This window comes from Mirounga angustirostris, unplaced genomic scaffold (assembly GCF_029215605.1).
Source record: "Mirounga angustirostris isolate CCGP_5_RB_7025 unplaced genomic scaffold, mMirAng1.0.hap1 SCAF_4, whole genome shotgun sequence".
Classification (NCBI taxonomy): Eukaryota; Metazoa; Chordata; class Mammalia; order Carnivora; family Phocidae; genus Mirounga; species Mirounga angustirostris.
In genome coordinates this window covers 97,449,611-97,475,717 of record NW_026991712.1, presented here as the reverse complement: position 1 = coordinate 97,475,717, position 26,107 = coordinate 97,449,611, and the positions used below count along the sequence as shown (strand labels likewise).

The window sequence follows — 26,107 nt, the reverse complement described above, 5'->3', positions numbered from 1 at the left end:
AAAGAGGAGATTTTGAGATTTCTGGTGACATTTGCATAGTAAGAGCTGGGTCAAAATGGAACTAAGAAAGGGGGAAGCCAAGAATTCACTACTATTGGTTGGCTCTAAGTTCTGGATTTAGTTGTCAGATACAAAGGGGTCTTCCATTTCTGTTTAGCTCTTCCGGCCACAATGGTGAGCCTAGGAAAATGGCCAGAGTTCTAGAGCAGAAGCTCTACCAGGAACAAAGGATATGCCTCTATCTGAAGTTGAATCTCTATGGAAGCTAGACCCTGGGCGACCCCAGGTAAGGACTAGGGAACAGCAGAGGAGCCCTGCCAGCAGAGCCCTCTTCCTCAAATATCTGATCATAGGTCTCTCCTCCACTGAAACCCATATGGGTCCGTTTGACAGCAGAATCAAGTCCAGAGATTTAACAAGGCCCTGCCCCTCTGACCGCAACCCACCTTGGCTGCCTCATTTCCTACTATCCTCTCCAGTACCTTGTGTCCAGCCAGTCGGGATTTCCTGATGCTCTACAATTACACAAACTGTCTCCTGCCTCTGTGCTGTCCTTATGCCAGTTTCTGCATGAGATCCCTTTTCTAACTTTTTCTACCCAGTGAGTTCCTACACATACTTGAAGGCGAAATCTAACATGGTTTCCTTTGTGATACTTCCTCTTTCCTGCCACTCTCAGGCACCATTCGCTGTAACAGTCTTTATGTCACTTGTATTATGAATGTGGTTGTATAGCAGGCATTGCTAAGCACTTGTTATCACAAAACATGTCAGATCTGGGGACTTAAAGAGAAAAATGAATGGTCTCTTTTCTCTTGATCATAACTGAGTTGTGGAGGCGGACGTGCAATGGGTACGATACAGTGCAATGTGTAGTGAACTGTCAGAGGTACAAAGTGCTATGGGGGGAGGGAAGGAGGAGCAATAACCTCTCATGGGGGGGTGGGCGGAGGACACGCAGGAAGATGTCAGGGATCAGGGAAGATTTTACTTACACAAAGAGATTTCAATAAATACCTTATGAATAAATTAATGATATTTCATCAGTGGTGATGGCATAAGCAGTAAATGGAAAGAAAACTCTAGAATGTGTTTTACAAGTATAACCCAAATATAGACTGGGGTCCATGTGGCCACTTTCTTCATGAATTCACATTTCAAAAGTGCATTACAGCAGCTAAAAACAATTAAAAGAGGAATTCCAATTTTTGTATCTCTTGCAGAACATTAAAAAGTCTCTAATTTGTAAGCAAAGGCAACATTTCTCAAAATCTTCATCCTATGTTCCCTTTCATCAATCCTATGTTACTGTGGAGCATCTCCCCCAAGAAATTTCCAATTCCAAGTCTTTATTTTCACCTCTCCCATCCATAGTTTCTATCCCTTCTCTCTTCCCTATTACCTTCCAGCTTTTTAAAAATCTCATTTACTCCTCATTCCTTTTACCTTTTTTGACCCACTAGCATCTCTCTTCCTCTCTTCATCTCTCTCTCTTTTTCTGTCCCAGTCCCTCAGTCTCTGTCACATAAGATACAAGAATCAGACAGACAAGATCTTTATTAGTGTGGTGGGGACAGAGTGGCATATTGGAAGGTAGGGAACACTCCCATATGAGTAAATTTTGTCCCTGTCCTACCATGATAGACAAGGTGGAACAGACCATAGCTGTGGACAGCTTCTGTTGGGTGCTACTTTCTAGAATCCAGGAGCAGACAGAATTGCTAGCTCTGGCTTTACGAATACCATATGTTGTTCCAGTGTCTGCGGTTTGTCCCTGCTGATGAATTTCAGGCTACTCATGATAACTTGTATTTGTTGTATTTCAGTGCTGAGAACTTTCTAGCAATTATATCTCCATCTCAAGATCTTTGCTCTATATAGTTGAGGCCATCCACCAGAGCATGAATAGAGGTGATACTGAGGCAGGAACAGTGGCTGATGGAGCAGGGATGAGGATGCAGGTGAATTGGGGCTGAACTGAGCTCCCTTCCCTTTGACAAAAGAAGGCTGTATCTCCCATAAGAGAAGCACAACAGAAAGAAAAAGCAATTGTCAGAGTGCAGACATTACCCAATTCCATAAGATCAGCTCCATCGTGTGTTGGTGAAGGAGAATGATGCAATGATGTAGAAAAATGTACACCTCCATCTACCACTACCACCCACAAACATCTAGATTGAGAATTCTTTGCATCTTTCTTTCCAGGTAAATCCTTCTAATTACATTTCTTGAAAGAACTTTGGGTCCCAGAGCAATACCAGTTTTTACCTCCCTAAAGGCAGCATTACTGCATTAGAAGAACCCACTGCAGATGATTGTTCATAACCTACTGTGGAATGCAAGTTCAGCTACTGGGCTTACTTCAGACCGGAAACATGCTCAAGAGCAATATGCTGTACTTGATAGAAAATTCCTAGTGAGCCAATGCCATGTCTCATTTATAATCTCATGCCTCCATGGCTTGCACATAGCAGACTATCATATAGCAACACAATAAAAATATTTAATACATTGCTCTGGATCTGATTTTAACACTAACTGTATGCTAACCTGTCCATACCCCACTTTCTTCCACTGTAAAATGAGATTGGGGTTCTAAACTCAAAAGCTTTCAGGCCCAGGCAGGTAAAGTACATATGTGAGCAACCTGAGAGCACCAATAGTGAGTAGGGGGTCTGTGAAAATATAAGATAATGTCAACATACATTAAAGTTGTTTTGCTAACCTACAAAATCAAAACCAAAACAAAACCCCAGAAAACCCACTGTGTTGTCTGACCAGATTTGGTCTCTGAGCACAAGTTTGGAATGTCCTCTAAGGTTTCTTTTTCTTCTCTAACATTCAAGAATGGAGAGAAGAATGTGTTGGAATGGAGAGTGCTGGGAGGGCTGGTCACCACCACCAGAGTACTTCATGTAGGTACCATTGTGTCCTTAAAGTCTGTGCTGTGGGTCCTCACTCAGAGACCTCTGCTTTCTGTCTCGCCCATTGGTCAATTCACAGATGCCCCAAAGAGCTGTTGCTAACTTTCAATCTAGAATAAACTTTTTCTTATGTTAAGTTAGCCACTGTATGTCATTAGTTTTTGATGTAGTGTTCAATGATTCATTAGTTGCATATAACACCCAGTGCTCATCACAACATGTGCCCTCCTTAATACCCATCACCCAGCTACCCCAACCCCCCCCCCCAAGCCCTCAGTTTTTTCCCCAAGTCCATAGTCTCTCATGGTTTGTCTCCTTCTCTGACATCTCCCCCTTCTGTTTTCCCTCCCTTCTGCTATGGTCCTCTGTGCTATTCCTTATATTCCACATATGAGTGAAACCATATGATAATTGTCTTTCTCTGCTTGACTTATTCCACTTAGCATAATCCCCTCCAGTTCCATCCATGTTGATACAAATGGTGGATATTCATCCTTTCTGATGGCTGAGTAATATCCCATTGTATATATGTACCACATCTTCTTTATCCATTCATCTGTTGAAGGACATCTCGGCTCCTTCCACAATTTGGCTATTGTGGACATTGCTGCTATGAACATTGGGGTGCATGTGCCCCTTCTTTTCACTACATCTGTATCTTTGCGGTAAACACCTAGTAGTGTAATTGCTGGGTCATAGGGTAGATCTATTTTTAACTTCTTGAGGAACATCCATACTGTTTTCCAGAGTGGCTGTACCAGCTTGCATTCCCACCAACAGTGTAAGAGGGTTCCCCTTTCTCCACATCCTCACCAACATTTGTTGTTTCCTGTTTTGTTAACTTTTGCCTTTCTAACTGGTGTAAGGTGGTATCTCATTGTGGTTTTGACTTGTATCTCCCTGATGGCTAGTGATGTTGAACATTTTTTCATGTGTCTGTTAGCCATTTTTATGTCTTCTTTGGAGTAGGGTCTGTTCATGTCTTCTGCCCATTTTTTGACTGATTATTTGTTTAATACAAGCAGAATACAAAGAAGATATTTAGAAGGATCAGCAAGGATGTTTAGAGATTCTTAATTTATTAGTTGAGGGGGTAAAAATATAGTGCACGGAGGGATCAGACTAGTCTAAAATGCTGCTGTCAGCCCAGAGAAATAGTAGGGCAATTTCAGAGTCTTGCTGGGAGGGTGGAGACAGCTGCCTCTTGCTAGTCTACTTAGAGAGGGCAAAACCCACCCTGTTGACAGCCAAGTCGTAGACAGTGTAATATTCCCTGAGGAAGACATCTCCCAGAATCCACAGGGGCTGTCCACTGGGGGAGGGCAGGTAAGTGACTTCAATCCCAAGGGTGCAGTAGCCATTGTTCTGAAGAGACAAAGGACATGACGATATAACCAGGTGCATGGAAAGGCCCTTCCCCACAGGTACCTATATTCCCCACCCTATATTCCATGACACCTGTGAGGTCTCTGGCTTCTTGTTCACTCTCAGCCCTGCCACTAGTGACTTCCCATAGGTGCTCAGATGTGAGCTGGGACACAGAACAGCTGTTTGGGTCCATCCAATCCCATATCCATGGAGCCTGGAGTGCATACTTACGTTTAGGACATAGGTAGAGGGAGGCAGAGGTAAAGGTGACCCACTGATGACAAAGGTAATGGTGGGCATGCTCTGTATGGAGTTGCAGTTGACCACATACTGAGAGAGAGGAGAAGCAGAGCTGTAGAATGTCAGGGGACTGGGGGCCCAGACAAAGGGCCCGACCCGAGTCCCCCATTCCCTGTGAGACTCTCTTCTTGACCTTCCAGCAGAGGTTGGTTGAGAGCATGGAAGGCAAAGCCTGGTTCCCAGGCAAACACTGACAAGATGCTTTTGCTTTCCTGGACCTCCTTGGACACATCTCAGCTCTGAGATTTTGGTTGTATTGATATGGCCATAAGGAGTTAAGCTTATTCCAGAACACATATTTCTACCACCAGAAAGTACCACTTACAGAGAAGAAGCATGGGCACATCCTGTGTGAAGCATGCTCTCACACAATTCATATCCACACTAGTGTACAACTATCCACGTACTCATCACAAACACACACACACACGCCCTGAGGAACCAAGATTTAGTCTAATTAAACTAGACTCTTGCATGCAGGAGTAGCAAACTACAGAAGTGGGTATAGGGGAACAGGGGTGGGCGCAGAAGGCTGCTCAGAGTAAAAGCCAAAGGAGTATTCCTAGGGAAGAAAGAAACCCAAATGCAATGGAGAAATGCAATATGCCTGGCTCTGTTCATAGAGTCAAATGACAGTGCCACACCAAGGTGAGATGTGTTCCAAGGGCCTGCAATGGAACAGCCACCCCTCCCGACAATCATTCAGCCCATACTCACAGTTGGAGTTGGTGTTATTCCCTCCCCTTATGCCTCCTTGCATTGAGGGTTCATGCCTGAAAGGCCATGATGTGTCCCCACGTGTTCTGTTCCACCAGGAGCTCAGTTCTCCCCCAATCCCTCCTCTTGTCTCTCATGAACTCATTGCACTCAGGCTCCTATGCTGAGGCTGCCTGGATGTGCAGAGGAGCCCTGGCTTCTGGTTACTCACATCACCATTCTGATCTTGTTGGGCTCCTGTTGCCTTCACAAAGAAGTCCAAGTACTGCTGGGGAACAGTCAGTGGGAAGGTTCCCGTATCCACGATCCCCTGGCAGCCCTGGGAGCACAAGCCAGTGGCCTGGTTATCAATAAGAAACCTGAGGGGCACACCAATACAAAGAGAGTCAGGCATTTCTAGGGGTAGCTGGGTGGTGCAGTCAGTTGAGCGTCTGACTCTTGGTTTTAGTTTCAGTCATGATCCCAGGGTTGTGAGATGGAGCCCTGCATTGGGCTCTATGCTTAGCTCGGAGTCTGCTCGGGACTGTCTCTCCCGCTGACCCTCCCCCCGCTCTCTCTCTCCCCCTCTCTCTTTCAAATAAATAAATAAATAAATCTTTAAAAAAGAGAGAGAGAGTCAGACATTTCTGCCATAAATAAGTGCTGCATCCTCCCTAATCTCCTAACCCTGCGGCTCTGAAAAGATGAGTCTTCCAAAAAGCCAGGCCATACCTTGACACTGCAATCCATGTAATAAATCTGTGTCTTTGGGACCACTGGAATAATATCCTCAGTCTTGCTCTGGTAACTACTCCAGCTCTGACTGAGCTCTGTGGGGAGTAGGGACTGTGTCTTATCCTCTTTAATCTGCCTATATGAGGCCCAACACATAGTGCCAAACATAGCTAAAGTTGGTAATCAAATCATAAATACACATTGGGCACCTACTATGTACAAGACACTCTTAGAAGAATTAGGGTGATATGAAGAGGACTAACTTATATTCGCTGTTTTTAAAGAGCATATTCTAATGGACATGAGACAACACCATACATTAAGCCACAACACCATAAGGCAATAGCTGGTGATCTCCATAATGTAGTCCTATGTGATTCAGTCCCTGATCCCTCATCCAGCTTTTTCGGCTGCTCTACTCTTCCTCTTCAGTCCATTTATATTTTGGGTACTGTTGGTGAATCAAGGTACTTGGATGTAATGGTGAACAAGACAGACACCACAAACTTAACAGAAACACGTAAATGGTGTTTAATTGTAGCCCTGGTGAGTGCCATGAAAGAAATTCAAGAGGCCAGAGAGGAGGGGACTTGATCTACTCTGGCCGTGAGAAGCAGTTGGTCAGACAAGGATAATTCTGAAAAGAGATGCTTAAGGGGTGAGTGCAATTGGTCCAAGTGAAAAGACCCCTCTACTCCAGGCACAAAAAACTACTTGTCAGACATCAACTGCTTACCTCTCTACTCATGCACATTGGGGTGATTCCACTGTGTCTAGCCACAGATGAAGAGAGACATGTTGGGACACAAGCCAGTAATACTATGGGACTGAAAGAGAGATTGGGTCCCTGAGAGGTCTTTTGGGGGGAGGTAGGAATTTATCTGGTCTCCAAAGGATGTGCACAGGACATGAGGGGCTTCAGGTGATATAGTCAAAAGAGAAGAGGCAAAAAAGTCATGGCAAGGTGCAAGGACGTGGTGAAGTCTGTGCTGCACGTCAGGAAGTGGTGGGAAGGCTGTAGCGATAGGTAGTGCCCAGCTGTTGTATGGTCTTGAGCAAAGGCCAAAGAAGTGTATCTTTAAATGGAGGTGATGGAAATTTCCTGAAGGGTTGGAGTGTAGAAGTAACCGATTCATGGTACTAAGCTCTGGGAACAGATATGCTTGGGCTCAAATTTGGAAATTTGTGAAATGTGTGACTTTGGATAAGTTACTGAACCTCTGAGCCTTGATTCCTTTATCTACACAATGAAATAAACTACTGACCACCTCATACTGTTGTAGTGGAATATACATGCAATAATATATATAAAATATTTAGCACAGTCTCTGGCACATCAAAAACATCAATGAGAGCTGTTACTTTTACTGATGAAGGACTTGGTAAGGACTGTGCTACTTGGGATAATGAAGCTCCCAGGAACAAAGACATGGATTCACAGAAGCCTAGGAATGACCAACCTGCTGACACGACAAGTTTCAGTGACCAAGTCAAAAAGTTTAGTCAAGAGCTAGATGCCAGGGTCTACTGAGCTCCAGGAACAATCAGCCTGAGGGTTTGCTGAATCTTTCAGAAGTGTGTGCCAGTGCAAGAACAGGAAATATTGTCACACTGGAGAACATCCTAGGGGTGTCCATAATCCATAGGAAATTTCCCCTGTACTTACTCATCGATGGCAATCTGCCAGTACATTTCCCGGGTGACAGGAGCCCAGACGATCTCACCAAGATAAAATTGGGAGTCCACACCTCCCAGGATGAGCTCCCCACCATACTGATAGGTTGGTTGGCTATAGAGAAAAGGAGAAGAGCATGAGTTCCCACAATACACATGATCAGGCAGCTCCTTCCTTCCCTCTCACCATCCCTCTCTCTTTCAGACACAGAGGAACCACAGGACGAAGGGTCTTGTCCTCTGATCTGCTCTTCAGACTTCACCAGGCTGAAGGCACGAGGGAGAGGAGCCTCCTCAGAGGAACACCCAGAGTATCAGAGAACTGGAAATATAAATCATGCCCATAAAAGGGGAGATGGAATTGGAAGCCAGGCCTCTGAAAACAAAACAAAGCATCCCAGGGAAACCCTTCTGGGGACAAAGTGAGAACAAGAAGAAACACTTCAGGGAGTACCTGGAATTGGGACCTGACAGAGAGAGATCTCCTGTGTGCAGTGAAGGGGACGCTCCTGTCATGCTCAAGTTGGTAACTAAACAGTGTTAAGGGAATTCAGGTCTCTTCTGTTCCTTACGTTTGGCCTGCCACTCACTGAAGAAAAACATCTGGAATCAAGTACCCTGAGGATCATTGTTCAGGGAAAAGAATCAGTAAGTAAAGTTTGCTATGAAAGCTCAAGGCCAGTAGAGTAGGAAATGTACTGGATTTGTGACCAAGATTTTTGCATTTGAGTCATGGCTTCACACCTACCAGTGAGTTAGTAGTGACCCTGCTCAACATTGACCACCTGTTTGGTCCTGCATTTATTTTCTGGCAAAACGAAGCCAATAGAATCTTTGAGATGTCATTTGAAGAAATTACTATGGGAACACTTTGGAAAGCCAGACATATATTGCAATAATCATTTCATTGTTGTTCTCTTTACTAGAAAATGATCATCAGGCTTGTTCTATAGCTCTACAATTGTACAAAACTAATACAATATCTTCAAATTTATTAATCAAAAGGTGAGGGACTATAGTTCATTTTTAAGAAAAGAGTCATCTTATGGTTTATGGCCTGAATTAAAAAATACTTCTAGTGCTTTTAAAATAAAATTCCCTCCAAAATGAAGTAATAAATTTTCAGAGATGCGTGAATTCATATAGCAAGTTATACTCATTGTATCAGGAAATTTTAAAACCTCGGCCCTGTCTGGTGTTGACTTGCTGAAAGCCCCCACAGTCTCATTTGCTGAGACCTACCCAGGGCAAGGGTGCTCACCGAGAGAAATAGAAGCTGAAGATGGGCTGGGTGAGTTGGTCCTGATACATCATGTTCTGCAGAACTGTTGGGCCATTGTCCACTGCCAGGTTGGAGTAGGCCATTCCCAGAATACCGTCAAAGTTTGCATAATAGAAGGGGTTGCTGGGCTCAATCTCACTCAGACCAAATAGCTGGTTATTGATGACGATGTTCTGAACCTGGGACAAGCAGGGAAAAAAGATCAACAGTTCAGGTGGATAAAGCCTTCCCAGACTTAGGTGCCCAGAGAATGGAATCTAGACCCTTTTTGGGGGAGAGGAAGTTGGCTTCTTTCATGCTTAGCTCAATCATGGGTGGGGTATGGAAGATGAAGGGACAACAGCATCACCCAACCACGTATGTCTTGGAAAGACGAGTGTAGGTGTTGGGGAAGCAGAAGCTGTTGTGTTTTGGAGTTAAGAGTTTCCACTTCCATGGACAGTGAAAGGACAGTGGCTGGTTTTATACTGAACAATCCATGTGCACAAATGACATAGGAATTGTGGGTGTTTGATGTAAAAGGAAAGAAAATAGTGAAAGGAAGATCTTCAAATACCTAGAGTAAAGTCATGTGCCCGAGGAAGCAGATGTGCTCCATGTGGCCAGAGGGCAGTAAGACCAGGGAGCAAAGTCACAGGCAGGCACAATGTAAAGAGCTCCCTGCAGTCAGGACTGCTGTGGGAGCAAGTCCTGTCTTGGGAGAAAGGTTTAATTAGATGGCCTTTGGTGTCTTTTCCAACCATCAGCTTCCGGGCATTCGTGCCTACCTAGTAATCATGGGTCTCTCTGACAGCTTTAGGCTCTAAAAAAGGGGAGCCAAAGAGCAGACCCACAGAAGGATGAGAACAGCACTTACATTAACAGTGTCATATCCCAGGAGCACAGTCAGGCTGCCACTTCCATAATACAGTGTATAGGTTTGCCCATTGTTTCTGTAGGTAGAGGAACTGCTGGGGTTGAACCTGTTGTGATTGACTGTGCAAAGATAGAATGGGAAGTTAATGTCAACACATTTTCCGAAATACTTGGAGGACACTTATCCTTGATGGCCTGAGACCGTCAGACCAAGCCTGGGGTTGGGCCTCAGCCTCAGATCCTTTGTGCTGAAGACAATCTGTAGCCCCAGAAAAGTCTGTCCCCTTGGCAAACAGATGTTGCCCCTTCCTTCCATTTCCTGAGGAATGGCTCAACTCAAAGTGACAGGAATTGGGGCCCACAGGAGAAAGCTGAGGAAAGGGAACAATGTAGAAAAGAACAGAAGCCTTGGTCTATTTCTGCTGTCTCTCTCCAGAACTGTAGCACTTGTGAAATGTAGACCAAGGGCAAGATTTCCACATGGTCTCAATTTAAGGAGGATGAGATCATGGGTATGCACCAAGAACTCTGGACTTGGATGCTGAGATTGTGCTCAATCCTGACTCTGCCCTGGCCTCTGCTACTATCCATGGGTGGGTGGTGATGGTGGTATACTCACAGCAGGCCCGGCTTTGGCAGTAGGTAGAGGGCACCCACAGGTTGGAGGAGCCTGTGTCAAAGAGGACCAGGAAATTTTGTGGCGGTGTCCCAATGCTGATCTCTCCAAAGTAGTAGGACTGCAAAGAAAAGTTTGTCACGCTCATTTAGTAGCCAAGCCTTGTCCTAAGGATGGGGAAGACAGTGACTCACTAGAAACCACATTTGGACAAATTATATTTTTCTCTTTCCAGAAGTTCTCCTTCACATCTAGAGCCAGATCCCCTCGATATTGCCCATTTTTGTCCCTAATTGCAAGACTTTGACTAGGTGAGAATTGGTCTGGCAAACCAGTCTCTTCTTCCAAAGCATTTTCCACTTTGTATCAGGTGATAACACCATGGATTTACCATGCTATGCCAGAACATGCACACTTGGAAAAGCAATCACCTTTTCTCCATTCCCAGTGCCCAAACCCCTCCCCACATCACACACACACACACAAACACACACACACACATAAACACACACACACACATCCTTCTTTTTCTTCCAGTGTTAGATATTTCCCCACCATTCCCCTCTCTCTGGTCACACAGTAGCTAAGGTGCTAGGAAATCCATAGGAAGGTGAGACTTTGGTTTAGTAATGAGAAGTAGCATGGAAAGCAAGAAGAGAACTTCACTGAAACACAGTTTAAGTTCTAAGTGAATTCGGGCCAGTCATGTCACTTACCTGCCTCTCCTTCCACCATCTATAGAAAGTGGAAGTCGAAATAGGAGATCCCTAGGGTGGCTTCTAGATCTGACACTCATGTAACATCTCACTAAGGACAGTCCATAGGACACCAGTGTGTTGAGATGCCCTGAGCAGACACTGCAGCCTCAAGAACACTCAAATACTTGCTCTGAGTACCAGTGTATGTTTCCAAACGGGGAGATCTATGTCATCTGGAGCCACTGGAGATTTTGCCTGGCAGCTTGGCATGTGCTCTCCTTCTTTCCCCTGCAGCCCATCACTGGGACTTCCTTTGGCTCTCTCAATTGACTTGAATATGGTCACTGTGGATCTCTTAACCACATAAATGGAGCTTCAGAGAATGAGCCAGTAATGAGAAGAAGGAAGGAAAGGGAATCCAATAGTGTTAAGTGGTACCAACTCATAACTTATCCAGAGACTTTCCACAGGAAGGTGAGACTCAGGTTTAGTAAAAAGTCCAAAATCAGAGCTGATGAGAGGTCTAAGTAAGTATCCAAGAATGGTTATTAGCCAAGGGTTATGGATACCACCTCCCCTTTCACTTACATCCAGGTAGTTGGTGAAGGGTTCATAAGCAACAGCATCATTATTGTAAAGATACTTGGCGGCTGGATCAACCTTTGGGTGGTTCTTCAGGAATGTCTCTAATACACCCCGCTCTTCCATCACCTGGCGGATGGACTTGCCTTTCTTCAGAATGATTCTGCAGAGATTAGGGCAAACAAAAGGAGTGAGCTTCACCTTCCCCGTTAAAGAAATCACTTCAGTGATCTGATCTGGCGTTTTTAAACCTACTTCTACCCAAGAAGAGCCTCTTGTAAGAAATCCTTCTGGGGCGCCTGGGTGGCTCAGTTGGTTAAGCGACTGCCTTCGGCTCAGGTCATGATCCTGGAGTCCCAGGATGGAGTCCCGCATCGGGCTCCCTGCTCAGCAGGGAGTCTGCTTCTCCCTCTGACCCTCCCCCCTCTCATGCTCTCTCTATCTCATTCTCTCTCTCAAATAAATAAATAAAATCTTTAAAAAAAAAAAAAAGAAATCCTTCTGGATTTTAGCAAGTTCTGCAGTCACTTCAGCATTTCCAGCCTGAAAATCCACTATAACATATATTTGGGGTTTCCTGCTTATATACACTCTTTCCACAGAATAAATACCTGTTCCTTCCCAGTCCCTCCTCTAAGCTTTATAGATATTGTACATCCTTCCTTCTTGGCTAACAAAACACCAACCCACCTTTACTAATACACACACACACATACACACAGCATCATCATCATCATCATCATCATCATCATCCATTTCAAGTCTAGGGTCCCTGTGGTTTTTGGGTTCATGTACCAAGACACAATCTGCCTGCCTTTCCATGAGATCTGCAGGGGAAGGCCTTTGCTTTACCCTAGCTTGTGATGCTCCCTTAGGGCTGAAACTCACAGTGAAACTGAATCCCCATACACACCTTTCCACACCCTCTGAGAGGTGTAGACAAATCAAGACCAAGACCAGGATCTTCATGGTGCTGATTTTAGTGGCCCACAGACATACCAGGACACAGTGGCACACTCAAAGGTTGGGACACACAGAGTGAGATTGCGTCTCTCTTTTATACCCTGATCTCCCTGAACTTTTCACCTGTAGGCACGTGGGCTTCTTAACCTTGAACCAACTTGTGCCCCTACATATCCATGGATTCTGTTTGTTTTTCCTCCTGGCAAGAATTACGGCCTTTAATATCCACTCTGCAGTCAATTTAAAAAGTGATTAGTGGCTTTGCTGATGGAATCCAAAGATTAGGATGTGATAACAAATGTGAAATTCACTGGGGACAAAGGATCCTGGTGCCCACATCTACTGGGAAATGGGTGCTGGCAACTTCTGCCAGAACAATGGAACAATTTGTTCTTTGGCTCCAAAGTCCATGTGCTTTTTGGAGATTTACAGTAGACTCTCCACTCCTTCTTCCCCTTTTCCTTCCTGTTCCTCTCATCAGACCCATCTATAGTCTTCTGATGTGATTCTCATGGTCCATGACACTCTGATCTTTATTTTCAATTTTTTAGTTCACAATTAGCCAACATTTATGGAATGTCTACTCTGTGCTCACTTCTACACTAAGCTCTGGGAGTACAAAGAAAATTCAGAAATGGTCCTTGTAGGCAGTCAGCATCCTGCCTAATGACTGACATATAATCTAATTATGAGATGATGTGATCACTCTAGCATCCAAATGTGTGTTGAATGAATGAGAATGATAAGAACAGTATTCATAAAGCAAGCAGAGACAAGAAATGATAGCTTGTGGCAGGGGTGGGAGGATGGAAAAGCCTTCAGAGAAGAGGTAATTTGAGTTAGGATCTTCCTGGTTGGTAGATGAGAAGGTAAGGAAAGTGGGAAAAGCCACTGGAGGCAGAAGCAAAGCCTGAGCAATGGCACCCAGAAGTGCAGTTTGTGTCATGAAGTCAGAGAACACTGTGACCAATGTGGCCACAAGAGCACTTCTCAACATGGCTCCTCACAAGCCAAGACCCACCCAAAGGACCTGCACTGGGTCTGCACAGTCCTTATCATGCCAATTGGCTCTGGAAATTATTTTCTCCTCAGAATTCTGTTGCAATGGAAAGGACTGTAATGCTAAAACAGGGATACTCTTGATTCTACAAAACTATATTAAAGCAGCATGGATTCAGTATCCACAGTATTTTAACTTCTAGTCCATCAAACTATTTATTATTAAGCCTCATACTAATGGAGCACACTGTGGAGCATCTGGATCAAACTCCTGGAGCACAATATTAAGTGTCTACACGGGGGTGACTGGATGGTGAGGTGGACCTCATATGCCATGCTAAGGACCATGGACTTTATTCCTTAAGCAGTAAGGAGCCATTAATTTGTTTTAATCAAGGAAATGACACATTTAATGCCTTCTATAGACCCTTTACTAGTTTCTAGATTGGAGCCTTCTAGAAGGCTCTTCTCTGAAGGCTTTTCCATGTGATGAAAGAGGCCAGCTTACAAAATGATTCCCTAGGTAAAGTTGTAACGGGCATGAGAGAAGTTACTGGAACTTTGTCATGAATGTACCTTGAAGCCTTTGAGCTATGCACAAACCCAAAGAGTTTCCAATTTCATATGCATGATTTAATGTTTCTTTATAGAAAGAAATTGTTAGAGGGAAACTGGAAGATCTATAGAAGATCTAACTACAACTCTCACTTACCGACCTTGGACCAGGCACATATTTCATTTAACCGTTGTAACAACCTTAGATTTAACTTCCCCGTGATCACATAGTTAATCAAAGGCAGAGCTGGGACTTCAAGTCCTGTTTGCCTGAACTCAACCTGTATCTCAGCACAGCCTCCTCCTCTAAGCCTGGGGTGTTCACGCTCTCTCTGTCTCAGTGTGCACAAAAGTATCAGCTTTCATGATAATGACAGAGATTTATATGTGATTTGATTTTCTGTAGAAAGGGATTCTAATGGCTTTTCTTCTGCTCTTCTAGTTGTCTGCTAGAAAATGTAACCCTGTATGCTGCTGCCTCCTGGTGGCAACATTCCTAACTTCACAGAAACAGGGTTTGGGAACCTTTTATGGGACTCTTAAAAGTCAATGAGAAAGTGACAAAAGCTCCTAACATCGTGTCCACAGCTCACTTTCCTGTGTGGAAACAACTGGTGTCTGCTCATCAATCATGTCCTTGAGGCTGTGTCCTGCCTCCTTGTCCACCCCCCTCCAACCTGTCATCTATTCCAAGGACTTGTCCATCACACATCTGTGCCTCTGACCTCTTGTCAATCCCTTAACACGGCAGGCTCTCTTACTGCGCTTACCAAGTTGTCTTTGCAGCAAGACATTAGTACCTAAGCTCTCTGAGTCTGCTTCCTCAGCATGAGATGACATGTCTGTGAAGCACTCGTTTTTATCAGAGATAAACAACCACTCGTTTTTATCAGAAATAAATCATTTGACTACTTGTCTTTTCTCTCCCACTAGCGTTTAAAGTCTTGTAGACATCTGGGTCCTGAAATATCACCCACTGTGCTCAGCACAGCGCTGTCCACTCAGAATCATCACTCAGAATTATCCACTAGGAGAGGGGAGAAGGTAGCAAGATACAGAGGCTTCCATCCCCAGTTATTCAAGGGGCGCTTGGGGACAGTCTCTTCAAGGACTGGGTCTATTAGGAGACATAGTATTGACATTGTTCTTTGGCAAATGCCAGTTCTTTCAGACACAAGTAAATTATGTCTAATGTGCCACATTATCTGTGGAAAGTGATTACAGTCTTAAAAGACCACTGTCATGGCCATCTGTTTCTGGTCATATCACAATATTTGAAGAGTTTACATAGTCAGGAAGGATGGAGGGTTCAGCAGGTATTGTTAGAATCCTTATAAATCAAAAACTCTTCAATTTCTTGACTCAGGGATACGAGGTCTGGGTCAGAGCATGCACCTAGAAAGATAGCACACCAGAGACAAGGGATTAGTCAGAGGTAGGGTCCTAGGGTCGGTCCCTTGATCTTAGGAAAAAGAAATATTTAGCCAAAAGCTACTAAGAAGTGTATCTGAAAAGCCTGGGTGTTAGCATCTCAAATGTGTGTGAGAGTCCCAGGAGAGTGGGAAACAATTCTCAAAAGAAAGGATACCAAGGCAGGATTCAGGGCTGACACAGCTAATGTTAAGTACCGAAGCTTTATTTATATGCATCCTATTATCCTGTCACTTAAAAACAAATTCCTGCTTTCTTCCATTTTGTGTGATTGGATTTGGGTTCTGAAAGTGTTCAGTATAGGGTCCTAATCTCTTGTTGGACATTTTCCTGACACTAGAGCACAAAGAAAGGGATACTGGCTATAAAATACCTCTGAGTGGAATGGGAGCAGCAGGGGCAACAAGTCATCTTGGTCCTTTACCTCCCATCGATCTCTTTCTACAGCCTCAGCAAATGTGTCTTGAAATAGCTGAACCCCACCCTCATCTTGGTTTTCTCCTTACGGTAGGCTTACTTCTATAGCTGGGGTAGTGAAACCATACCTGATACATGAACAGTGTGGGGGTCAAGGGCAGGTTGCCCCCAAATGTGCTACGTTGGCATATTGGTTATTTTAAATAAAAATTACTTTAAAAACAGCTGGTACAAGGACTCTCAGACCCTCCTCTGTCCCCCTAAAAGCAGGAAACCAATCTCCTGTATGAAAACTGCCCTCCCTGTACTAGGAAGTAAAAAGAAACCCTTATCACCAGAGATAGGGACTTTAAAACTGAGAAAGCTGTAAAAACAAACCTTGTTATTTTTTCTAATCTACTACCTCAGCCTAAATTCTGCTTAGAATTTCCTAATTCAAGCTTCCAAACACCTTTTTTCTTTATCCAATCAATTCCTCACAAATTTATTTTCTCATTGTCCAAACACTGCCTGCCTTGATCATTTCTTTAGGTCTCATTGTTGGGCCTCCCTGAGATTAATAAAACTTTGGGTATTTTATTCCTGTTAATTTGTTTCATGTAAATTTAATTCTTAGTCCAGATGGAAGACTGAATGGTAGAGAAAAAATTGTCCTTTCCCAGTAACAGAAAGAGGAAGATTCTGTTTTATCTACTTAGAGCCTTTATATGTATGTATATATATCACCCTCTAACTTATTTGTTGACTTATTTCATGGAAATAGGTCATGATGCTTTACCCAGGCATGTACCAGGCTGCAAATCCTTGGGAGGAAATACACAAACAAAATTTGCTCCATTTAATGCCTTGTTGCCTCAATTTAGGACATACTCAAAGGGCAATTATTATCCTGGGTATGTCTCCTCTCTTCTGGAGCATTTCATCAAACAGCAATAAGAAAGGATGTATAAAGGAGGGGTTCCATCCAAACCATGCCAGCTGAATAAGGAACCACCCACCCATCTTTAAAGAGCCAACCTCTGACCTTCCAGATCTCTGGCATTATAGAATTCTAAATCATAGTGTTTCACTCAATCAATAGCTATAAATGTGCCAGGCACTTCCAAGGGGTCCAGAGATTTTGTGTTAAACCCCTCACACAAGGCTCCTCATTCCTTGGAACTTACTCTCTCAAATCCGGACAGATGAGAAGCAACTACACTCAAAAAAACCCCAATGGTAATAAGGACGGTTACCATATAATTTAGCAGTCAGACAGTGACACTTCTGAGAGTGAGCTTACTAATTATGGCAAGAGAGTAGCCATGAGCTAGGTTTGCCACAGGCACACCAGGCAGCGTGGTGACCCGGTGATGTGCTGTGAAGACAGTGAACAGGGTGGTGGTAATGGATGGATGGCGCCACTTTGGCAGGGATGTCCAGAAAGGTCTTTAGGGGCAATGACACTTGACCTGAAGTCTGAATGACAAGACTGAGCCAGCCCTGTGAAGATCTGGGCCAGGGCTTTCCAGGCAGGAGGAGCGGCATGTGCAAACGCTGTAAGCTGGGGAGGGACTGGTGGGAGGAATAAGGAGGAAGCTGGTGTGGCTAGAGTGTGGAGAGCAAAGAGGAACTGAAAACAGAGCAGGAGTGCTGGGGCTGAGCCCGTGGCCCGAGTAGACCAAGTGCTTCAGGAAGCCATTCGGCAAGTGTGGAACTGCGGGGCAAAGGGTCGAGGTCTTTGTTTTGCTCATGAGAAATCCAAGGATCAGTGAGTGAGTGTAACTTTCTCAAGGTTGCATTAAGGAAGTGGAAGTGTTGATTCTTGGCCCCCGTTGGAAGTACTATTTCCAACACAGCAAAGAGTCTTGGGCAATTTTTCTCAGACAATTTTTCTAAGCTCCTTTCTTTAAAATGAGTATAATAATAGAATCAATCTACTAAGGTTTTAAAGATCAAGCTAATGTAGAAAAGCATTTAACATAGTACCTATAACATAATAAATGCTCAATCCATGTGAGCTATCATAATTCCAGAGGTGCCATTTTTTAAGAGGAAACTTGGATTGGGCGCCTGGGTGGCTCAGTTGGTTAAGTGACTGCCTTCGGCTCAGGTCATGATCATGGAGTCTCGCATCGGGCTCCCTGCTCAGCAGGGAGTCTGCTTCTCCCTCTGACCCTCTTCCCTCTCGTGCTCTCTATCTCTCATTCTTTCTCTCTCAAATAAATAAATAAAAATCTTAAAAAAAAAAGAGGAAACTTGGATTAATTTTACAACTTTTTTTTTAAAGATTGTATCTATTTATTTGTCAGAGAGAGAGAGAACACGAGCGGGGAGGAGGGGCAGAGGGAGAGGGAGAGGCAGACTCCCCACTGAGCAGGGAGCCCAAAGCAGGACTTCATCCCAGGACCCTAGGATCATGACCTGAGCCCAAGGCAGACGTTTAACTGACTGAGCCACCCAGGCGTGCCTAATTCTATAACTACTTGTTAAATGCCTACTGTATCAACATCATCATGCTAGACCTATGAGTAACAGTCAGGAATCAAACACATAATCTTTGTTGTTGAGAAGTTTACCAGTTACACTTGGAGATTTACCAAGTCCTAGCATGACAGCACAGTAAGATGACAGAGACTAGCTCTATGTTGACAGAATCCTAAGACTAGGCTCGTATGGGGTGGGCTTCAGGTGGGCCACAACAGCGGTGATGTGCACTTCTATTTTGCACAGCCAGGAGGACAGGAGGTAGAGGGTTCTCATTAGAATATTGACCTAAATAGTATTCCTTCATTGCAGTTGTCCACCGACAAGGACTTCAGAAAGCACCGGAACCGTGTGGCCTACCTAAGCCTGTTTTACAGTTGAGGAGCTGTGACTACCTTCATATGCTCCTCCTGACCATGGATCCAGGATTGAGGACAGAGCTGCTCTTCCCCCACCCCCACACTGCCCTGCTCTCTTGTCTGCCAGTATGGGGCCCAGGGAGGAAAGGGGCTCATAACTACTATGTGAGAACAGAAAGACTACATCAGACTATTCTGTGTCCACATGCTGGTTTGTCATATACATACATAGATGGGTCTGGGGTTCCTGCCCAGTGTTCAGTGGGGTGGCTCCATTTTACTGAAATAGTCATGGGTCTCTGTCCTCATGCTCTAACCAGGTTCCAGTTTTATGTATTCTACCACTAGCCCTGGAAACAGGGGCTCTTGGCCTCTCCATATCAAGGATTTCAATGAGATTTGGGCTTGTTTGGGCTCGTATTTGGGCTTGCTGCATATGGAGGATATTTGAAGGCAGAGCAAAACATGTTTTAAGGGTTCTTCCGGGGCACCTGGGTGGCTCAGTCGGTTAAGTGTCTGCCTTCAGCTCAGGTCATGGTTCTGGGGTGCTGGGATCAAGCCCTGCATCAGATTCTCTGCTCAGCACGCAGTCTGCTTCTCTCTCTCCCTCCTCCTCTGCCCCTGCTCATACAGTCTCTCTCATGCTGTCTGTCTCATGCTCTCTCTCTCACATGCTCTCTCTCTCTCTGAAATAAATAAATAAAATCTTCAAAAAAAAAAAAGAACTCTAAGCTTCTGAGTTCCTGGTGTGGAGTGGGAAGGAAGGTCCTGATTTCTTTGCCTTTCCCAGATTAATATAAAATTCACAGAGCCCCAAATTCCCAATTTCCCACTATATAATCTGTTTCATTTGTCAATCATCATAGAAATTGAGTTCCTACCATGTGTCAGGAAGAGTGGCAAGGGCTGGAGATATAGCCAGAATCAAAATAAGCTCCTTCACTGGCTTCTTAGACTGGCCTGAAGTATGCTGAGGCCTCCCCAGAAGGCTAATGGACTGGGTCTGCTCTCCAATCTGAATGATCCCCAGAAGACTTCCAAAGGTATAAAGGTCAGAACACACAGAAGCCACCTTCAAAGTACTTATCTAGACACTCTGGCCTGAGAGGTAGGCCCTTTCCTTCCAACACTAACTGAAATAACTCAAGTATAATTCCTTCAGGATGGGCACGAAGTGTGGTCTATCTTATCTTTTAATTGGGAGGTCTTTAGTCCCGCTTAGTCATTAGCAGAAAGGTGAGAAGTCTGTATATGTCTGAATACCAAAGATTGAGAAGCTGTCAGTGACTACAGAAAAGCGTTAGTATTAGTATTACAATACTCTCTGAATTGTTGGCACAGAATTTGAGTGAACACAATCAATTTAGGCTGGAAGGAAAATAAAATCATTTGCCATTCCTGGGCTAGACTATTGAAATCCTTCTCTAGCTATTCACATGGATGTAATAGAATTCAGGATTTGCTTTGGGGCTGTGGGAAAGATGATGCCCGTACACTTCAAAATCCGAAAAAGAAATTCAGACTGATTTTTGTTTTTTATTTTATTTCTTTTAGTGAAAAGTGTTCCACAGCCATTTTTCCCAGGCTGCTTGTGTTCAGAGCTGTGAGGGGCCAGGATATTAGATCTCAAGAGAAGGGTAGCAAGATGACTCAGAGAACGACAGAATTTTCCTCAGTGTATTTTAAGCCTCCATTAGCCATGCCAGTTATGTCATAGTAAGCCAAGAAGCTAGACTTCCATGTGTAAGGACAAGAAACTGGGACACAGACTGAGGATTAGAAGTGCTGAGTCAGAAGGTCCACCCATAGGGAACACTATGATGAACTTCTCTGCAGGGAACCCATAGTTTGTCCAGTACTTTTGACATATTCCTGAATAAGGCAACACAGGCATTATTTCCTTGCCAGTCGTCCCATTTAATTAACAAAATCTCCCAAAGAGAAAGCCTCTTTCCCAGAAAAAGAACAACAGAAGCTCTCCCCAAACCCTTCCCTATACCCCTCTGCATATGATTTGAGGCTTTTCTTGTTACACGGTTGAAATAATGCATGCCTTGATCCTTGGATCCTACATACAGGGAACTGTTTTTGTCCTGAACATCTGTCCCAGCTACCATGGAAGTCATAGGTCTTCACACCAATTAAATCAAGGAGCCTGGAACAAGATGTTTTGAGCCATCAGGAGCTGGCAGCATTTTCTTATAGACTATTTAGGAGCAGGAAATGGTAGCAGTGGGAAGCTGATGATGTCAACAGATACCCAAATGGCCCCTCCAATGTGGCTTCCTGACAGGCTCCAGGGAACAGGTTATGTGACCCCCATAGGGCTAGACAGGATGTCTCCTCTACCTGCTTGAAAGAAACTCAAAACAGAAGGTTAGGAAATGTGGGGTGTTAGAACATGTGTCTCAGAAACATGTCTCTAGGGCCATGGGAATCACAGGTGAGTAGCTCTCCTATTGCTTTATCAATCATAGCTTTCTTGATTTTACAGCTTTTTCCAAAAGTAATTGCTAATGAGGACTGCTAGTATAAGGGTTTGCCATGGTCTTGAGTCTTGTTCCTCTTCTCCCCAAAGTCCACCATGTTGACAATTTAAAGGGGCCACTGCCATATTTCAGAGTCACTAAGTTCCCAAACCTCTTTGGCAACTAAAGGCACCAACTTTCTTAACATCATGTTGTTGACCAAGAAAGAATTCACTGACAATTTAAGCAAAGAGGCATTTATCTGGGCAATTAGAATTGTAATTCGGAGACACAGGTTCAAGTAGAAACCTGACTCGGGTTCTGAGGAAGAAAAAGAGGACGCAGAGCTGTAAAGGTGAAAGGCCATGAGAGCAGCTCTCATTCAGGTCCTCCAATCCAAAACAGGGATTGGTTGGGTTAGTGTGCAAATGAGGGATTGAAACTTCTTCAACTGCATTGGCTCCTGTCCAAGGGAAGAATGTGACCCATTCAGGTGTCATGGTGAGGAGGAAGTTGAGTCCAGGCTGAGGGCTTCTAGCTGGCAAGAAGTTCATGGCTCTTCCAATGAAGACTTGCATAAATTCCTCCTCCCTTATGGCCTCCCGACCCTATTTTCAAAGAGACTTTCTTAGCTAGGCTGGCTTGCTTCATCTTGATATCTCCTCTTACAGTGTTTACATGATGACTTGGAGTACTATCCACCAAAAAGCTTAGGAATCTCTGCTCCAGGATTTGGAGGCCTGAGAGACCCAGTGCACTCACTTCCCCATCTCTGCAATTTCATATCCTGCATCAAAGTTCCCCTTACCAGCAGATACAGTTGCTGTGATAAGCAGTCTAGATATAGCCTGTTGCTTTAGCCTCATCTTCAAAAGCCTCTAGGATTTCCAGGGAGAGAAGAGAAGGAGATTTTGGTAGCTACCTTCATTGTCTATTTTCTATACTAAGTGCCTCTTGGGCTACTTCCCAGTTCACAGCAATTCTCCATTTCTGGAAATAGCCCCTAAAATACAGGGATAGGTTCTGGTGAGGTATAACTTGAAACAAAGAGAAACAGACTCTAAGATCCTTGAATCTGAGTTACATTTAATGACAATTCTGGAGAGAAGGCCCAGGAATTCCTGGCAGAGGTCCAGGAACTGTCATACCTGCTGTGACTTCACCTTCCCTTTTAAAGTTCTCATCTCCCAGTTTTGTATGGCCTGCTAAGCTCTTTCCTGCCTCAAGGCCTTTGTTGATGCTGTTGCTGGGTTGCCATTTCCTGAGAAAATTCTTCTTCCTGTCCTTTGTATGCCTGATTCCATTTAATTCTTCACAGCTCAAAGGTAATGTGATGTCCTCTGAGAAGACTCCCCTGACCACCCTAATTCTTTTTCTTTTTTTCCTTTTCCATTTATTTTCTTTTCTTTCTTTTGTTCTGTATCTTTCACTACATTGTAAGTCCCACAAGAGCTGGGATCATGTTTGTCTTGTTCACTGCTCTATCTCCAAAGTGATGCACAGTGCATAGAATACAGAAGGTGTTTGTAAATACTTACTGATGAAAGATATAATAAATTGTTCCACTCTCTCAATTCAATAGTTTCTTCTTTGGGTTCTTATAGATACTTATATCCTTCCAATAAATTCTTTTTTGGCTTAAGCTAGCCAGAGAGTTTTTCTGTTGCTTGTGATCCCAAATACCTTAACCAGTGTACTGACGGCAGCACCCTTTGCTATCTCCAGGAAATGCAACTCTTATAGAAAATCCACGAAGGCATCAGCTCCTCTACAAGAAGACACCGGAGGAGTGCTCCATTCTCACCTTAATATAGTAAATTGCATTGAATATTCAGTCAATGCCATCAAATTCATGGTGACAAAGGAAGTGAGTGACAGAACAGATGAACATTTTGTGGTTGAAGGCTGTGGATGGTGGTGAATCTAGGCAGAGAGTTGGTCTGTATTAACATCAGCAGACCCCAGGAATCCTCCCACACCATCTCTGATATCAGCTTTTATTATGCACTTCGTAATAACTCCTGTTGGATTTTTACAGTTAAGATGAACTAAAAAATATTAATTTACTCAATGGATGAGTGTTTTTAACTTAAACTTTTTTTTTCTTCAGTGTACCTATTGAATAGTATTTTTCTATTTGTAAGATCAAAGATACATGTGCATTTTCTTTATTAGGGGCAGACTATATGTCTTTGATTCTAAGATGTTCATTGTTTTATATTTACTGTTTCCAAAATTAAGATGTAATTTACAATCTGTGAATACATTTAACAAAGCCCTTCTGATCCCCAGAGAATTACTATTAAATATAGTCTGAGTCCTCTACTTGAAGGTGCTTTAATATCTTAGGATATTTAGTTCCTCTGCCATAGTTAGCAATGTTATAGCCTATTAACACTTGGTTAAACATTAGGTTTTTTCCTGATTATACTAAGCCTGTGATGAACTCTTTGAAACTAGATCACAATCTCCCTAATTTATCTATTTTTTCTAGTTCAAGTATTTAATAGGTAGGAAGTTGTTTTTTGGTTTTTGGGTTTTGGGTTTTTTTTAATGAAAGTATATTAGCCAAATTGGGTAACTTAAGAGTAGGGGGAGATGTTGAAGTTTGGGGAGATTAACCTACCAACATTTTTTATTTGAGTGATTTGTGGGCAAGATAAGGAAAAGCTATATTGGTGGAGTGGATACTTTAGGCAGAAGAAATATGGATCAAATACTATAGATGAGAATTAGCTTGCTAGCTGATAGGTAACCGTCAGAAAGTTTACTTAGCTGTTAGAGTGAGAAGAAAAGTAGTCACTGCAATTCATTCTAACACTGCACTTCCAGAATGGCTATCTCTGGAGAACCCGGAAAGAGAAAAAGAGACAGGGGCAAGTTACTTTTTATATCAAATAATTTTTTGCTGAGGGTTCTAGAGGGGAGGGATGTGGGGGGATGGTTAGCCTGGTGATGGGTATTAAAGAGGGCACGTACTGAATGGAGCACTGGGTGTTATATGCAAACAATGAATCATGGAACACTACATCAAAAACTAATGATGTAATGTATGGTGATTACCATAACATAATTTAAAAAATAATTTTTTTGCTATCTAATTTTAAGAATAATTGTGGGAATGCACCATTTTCATAATTAAATAGTGACTTACCACTGACTTGGGCAACTCTGTACATACAAGTCAGGTTTAATCTGAGAATCCCCTTTGTCCAACTCCAAGCCTAAATGCCTGTGAGACCCCCAATCCTTTCTGATGGCTTCCCAGAAGACAAGCCCAGGGCTCTGCATTCTCATCAGCTGGGGTGCTTCTCCATCACCAAGCCCCTTCTCTCCCACTCATTGTTTCCTACACTCCTTTGAGTGTTTGACAGCCCAGTCTCCATTTACCATTGTTATTTCTACACATCTGCTGCCACCTGTCCTTCCCACCAGCAGACGTCGGTTTCTCCCAGACACCAGCCTCTTTCCCCTCTGCAATACCCATTTCCAGCTCTCCTCTGGCACCACTGTTTCCTACCCCAGCCCTATGGACTCTTTCTCTTGCCTTCACCCTCATCCCCTAGCCATGGAAAGACTCTTACTTCCAAATGCCAAAGTTCCAGCTGCCAATGGCCAGCAAGTCAACTGGATCTCTGTAGCTGCAGAAAGAAACAAAGGGGCACATTCAAGTGAGATCTCTGTGAGGCTACAGGATACAGACATGTGGAAAGTGACTATTCTCCCCTCATTCTCGACTGGTAATGGGCAGCTCCCAAGTATGACCCTAAAGTCCCACATGGCAAGTGTTCCTCCCCATCTGCCCACATTAGTGTTTACACCATAATTTACCATGTGTGTTAGACATCTATGTCTCCTTCTCAGGAATAAACTATCTGCAAAAGGGCTTTGCCTGCCAGAATCTTATGTTATTTGAGAATGAATTACGGACTGCACTTGGGCTCTCCATTATCCCTCTGTCTCCCCTTCACTGTGGATTCAATTCCCCTGACCATTCTTTCAGGGCTCAGAACTGAGGACACAGGACATCAACATCATTACATTCATAGGGAGTAGTCTCGTCATTTATGCCAGTGAGGGCATATATCAGGTGTGTGCACAGATGTGAATCTGCATCCGTGGGGAAGAACTTGGCTGGTTCTGGTCAAGACTGGGGCCAGTTGATAAAGTAGCACACTGGCTTATAGGCTGGGCCTGCAAGGAGAAACCAGCCATCACTGTAGTCTCCACTGCCGGTCTCACATGCTGATGACCTCTACAAGGGGAAGGGCTACCTTGGAGTTAGCTTGGCATGATCCCGGTAGATACTGCTATGCTCCTCTCCCATGCCTATGGGAGAACTTTAAACAGTCATGACACTTTTTTCAACAGAATCTGAGCAAGGCCTAAGCACCTTTTATGACTCAGAAAGCTTTAAAAATCATTTAGAGCCAACACATAAAATAAAATCAATTTGCCATCACAGAAACAAGTAGCCAGGATAATTATGCTCCTTGTATGAATAACTTCACAGACTGTTCAAGTTCATTATCAATAAAACAGCTACCTTTTGTAGATGGCATATAAAGGGATTGGTGCTTTGTTTAGAGGCTTTACACACATTGTTTTGCTTAAATTTTAATTCCTGCAATGGTCCTATGAGGGAAATATTATCCTCATTTTTAGATGATGCTCAGAAAAACTTCTCAAAACTGAAAGATTAAGATTAATACCAATTCA

The 26,107-nt window shown here is 43.6% G+C and overlaps 1 protein-coding gene across 1 annotated transcript; it reads right to left on the bottom strand.

Moving 5' to 3' along the window:
* Positions 1–3,990: 3,990 nt before the first annotated feature.
* On the bottom strand, positions 3,991–12,699 carry LOC123842558 (pepsin B). Its single transcript, XM_064587482.1, has 9 exons — positions 12,644–12,699; positions 11,737–11,893; positions 10,454–10,571; positions 9,836–9,954; positions 8,959–9,158; positions 7,690–7,812; positions 5,521–5,668; positions 4,524–4,622; positions 3,991–4,289 (listed from the first exon to the last, which is right to left on the bottom strand). The coding sequence occupies exons 1-9, from the start codon at positions 12,697–12,699 to the stop codon at positions 4,137–4,139; spliced, it is 1,173 nt and encodes a 390-aa protein (XP_064443552.1). The 3' UTR covers positions 3,991–4,136.
* Between the last annotated feature and the right edge of the window lie 13,408 nt (positions 12,700–26,107).

Bases quoted from the DNA above. Each gene is read 5' to 3' on its own strand.
- LOC123842558 (XM_064587482.1), bottom strand. From the start codon at position 12,699: ATGAAGATCCTGGTCTTGGTCTTGATTTGTCTACACCTCTCAGAGGGT. The intron at 11,894-12,643 runs GTGTGTATGGGG...TAATCTCTGCAG, and splicing joins CTCTCAGAGGGTGTGGAAAG to AATCATTCTGAAGAAAGGCA. The intron at 4,290-4,523 runs GTAAGTATGCAC...TTGTCTCTTCAG, and splicing joins CCTCTACCTATGTCCTAAAC to AACAATGGCTACTGCACCCT.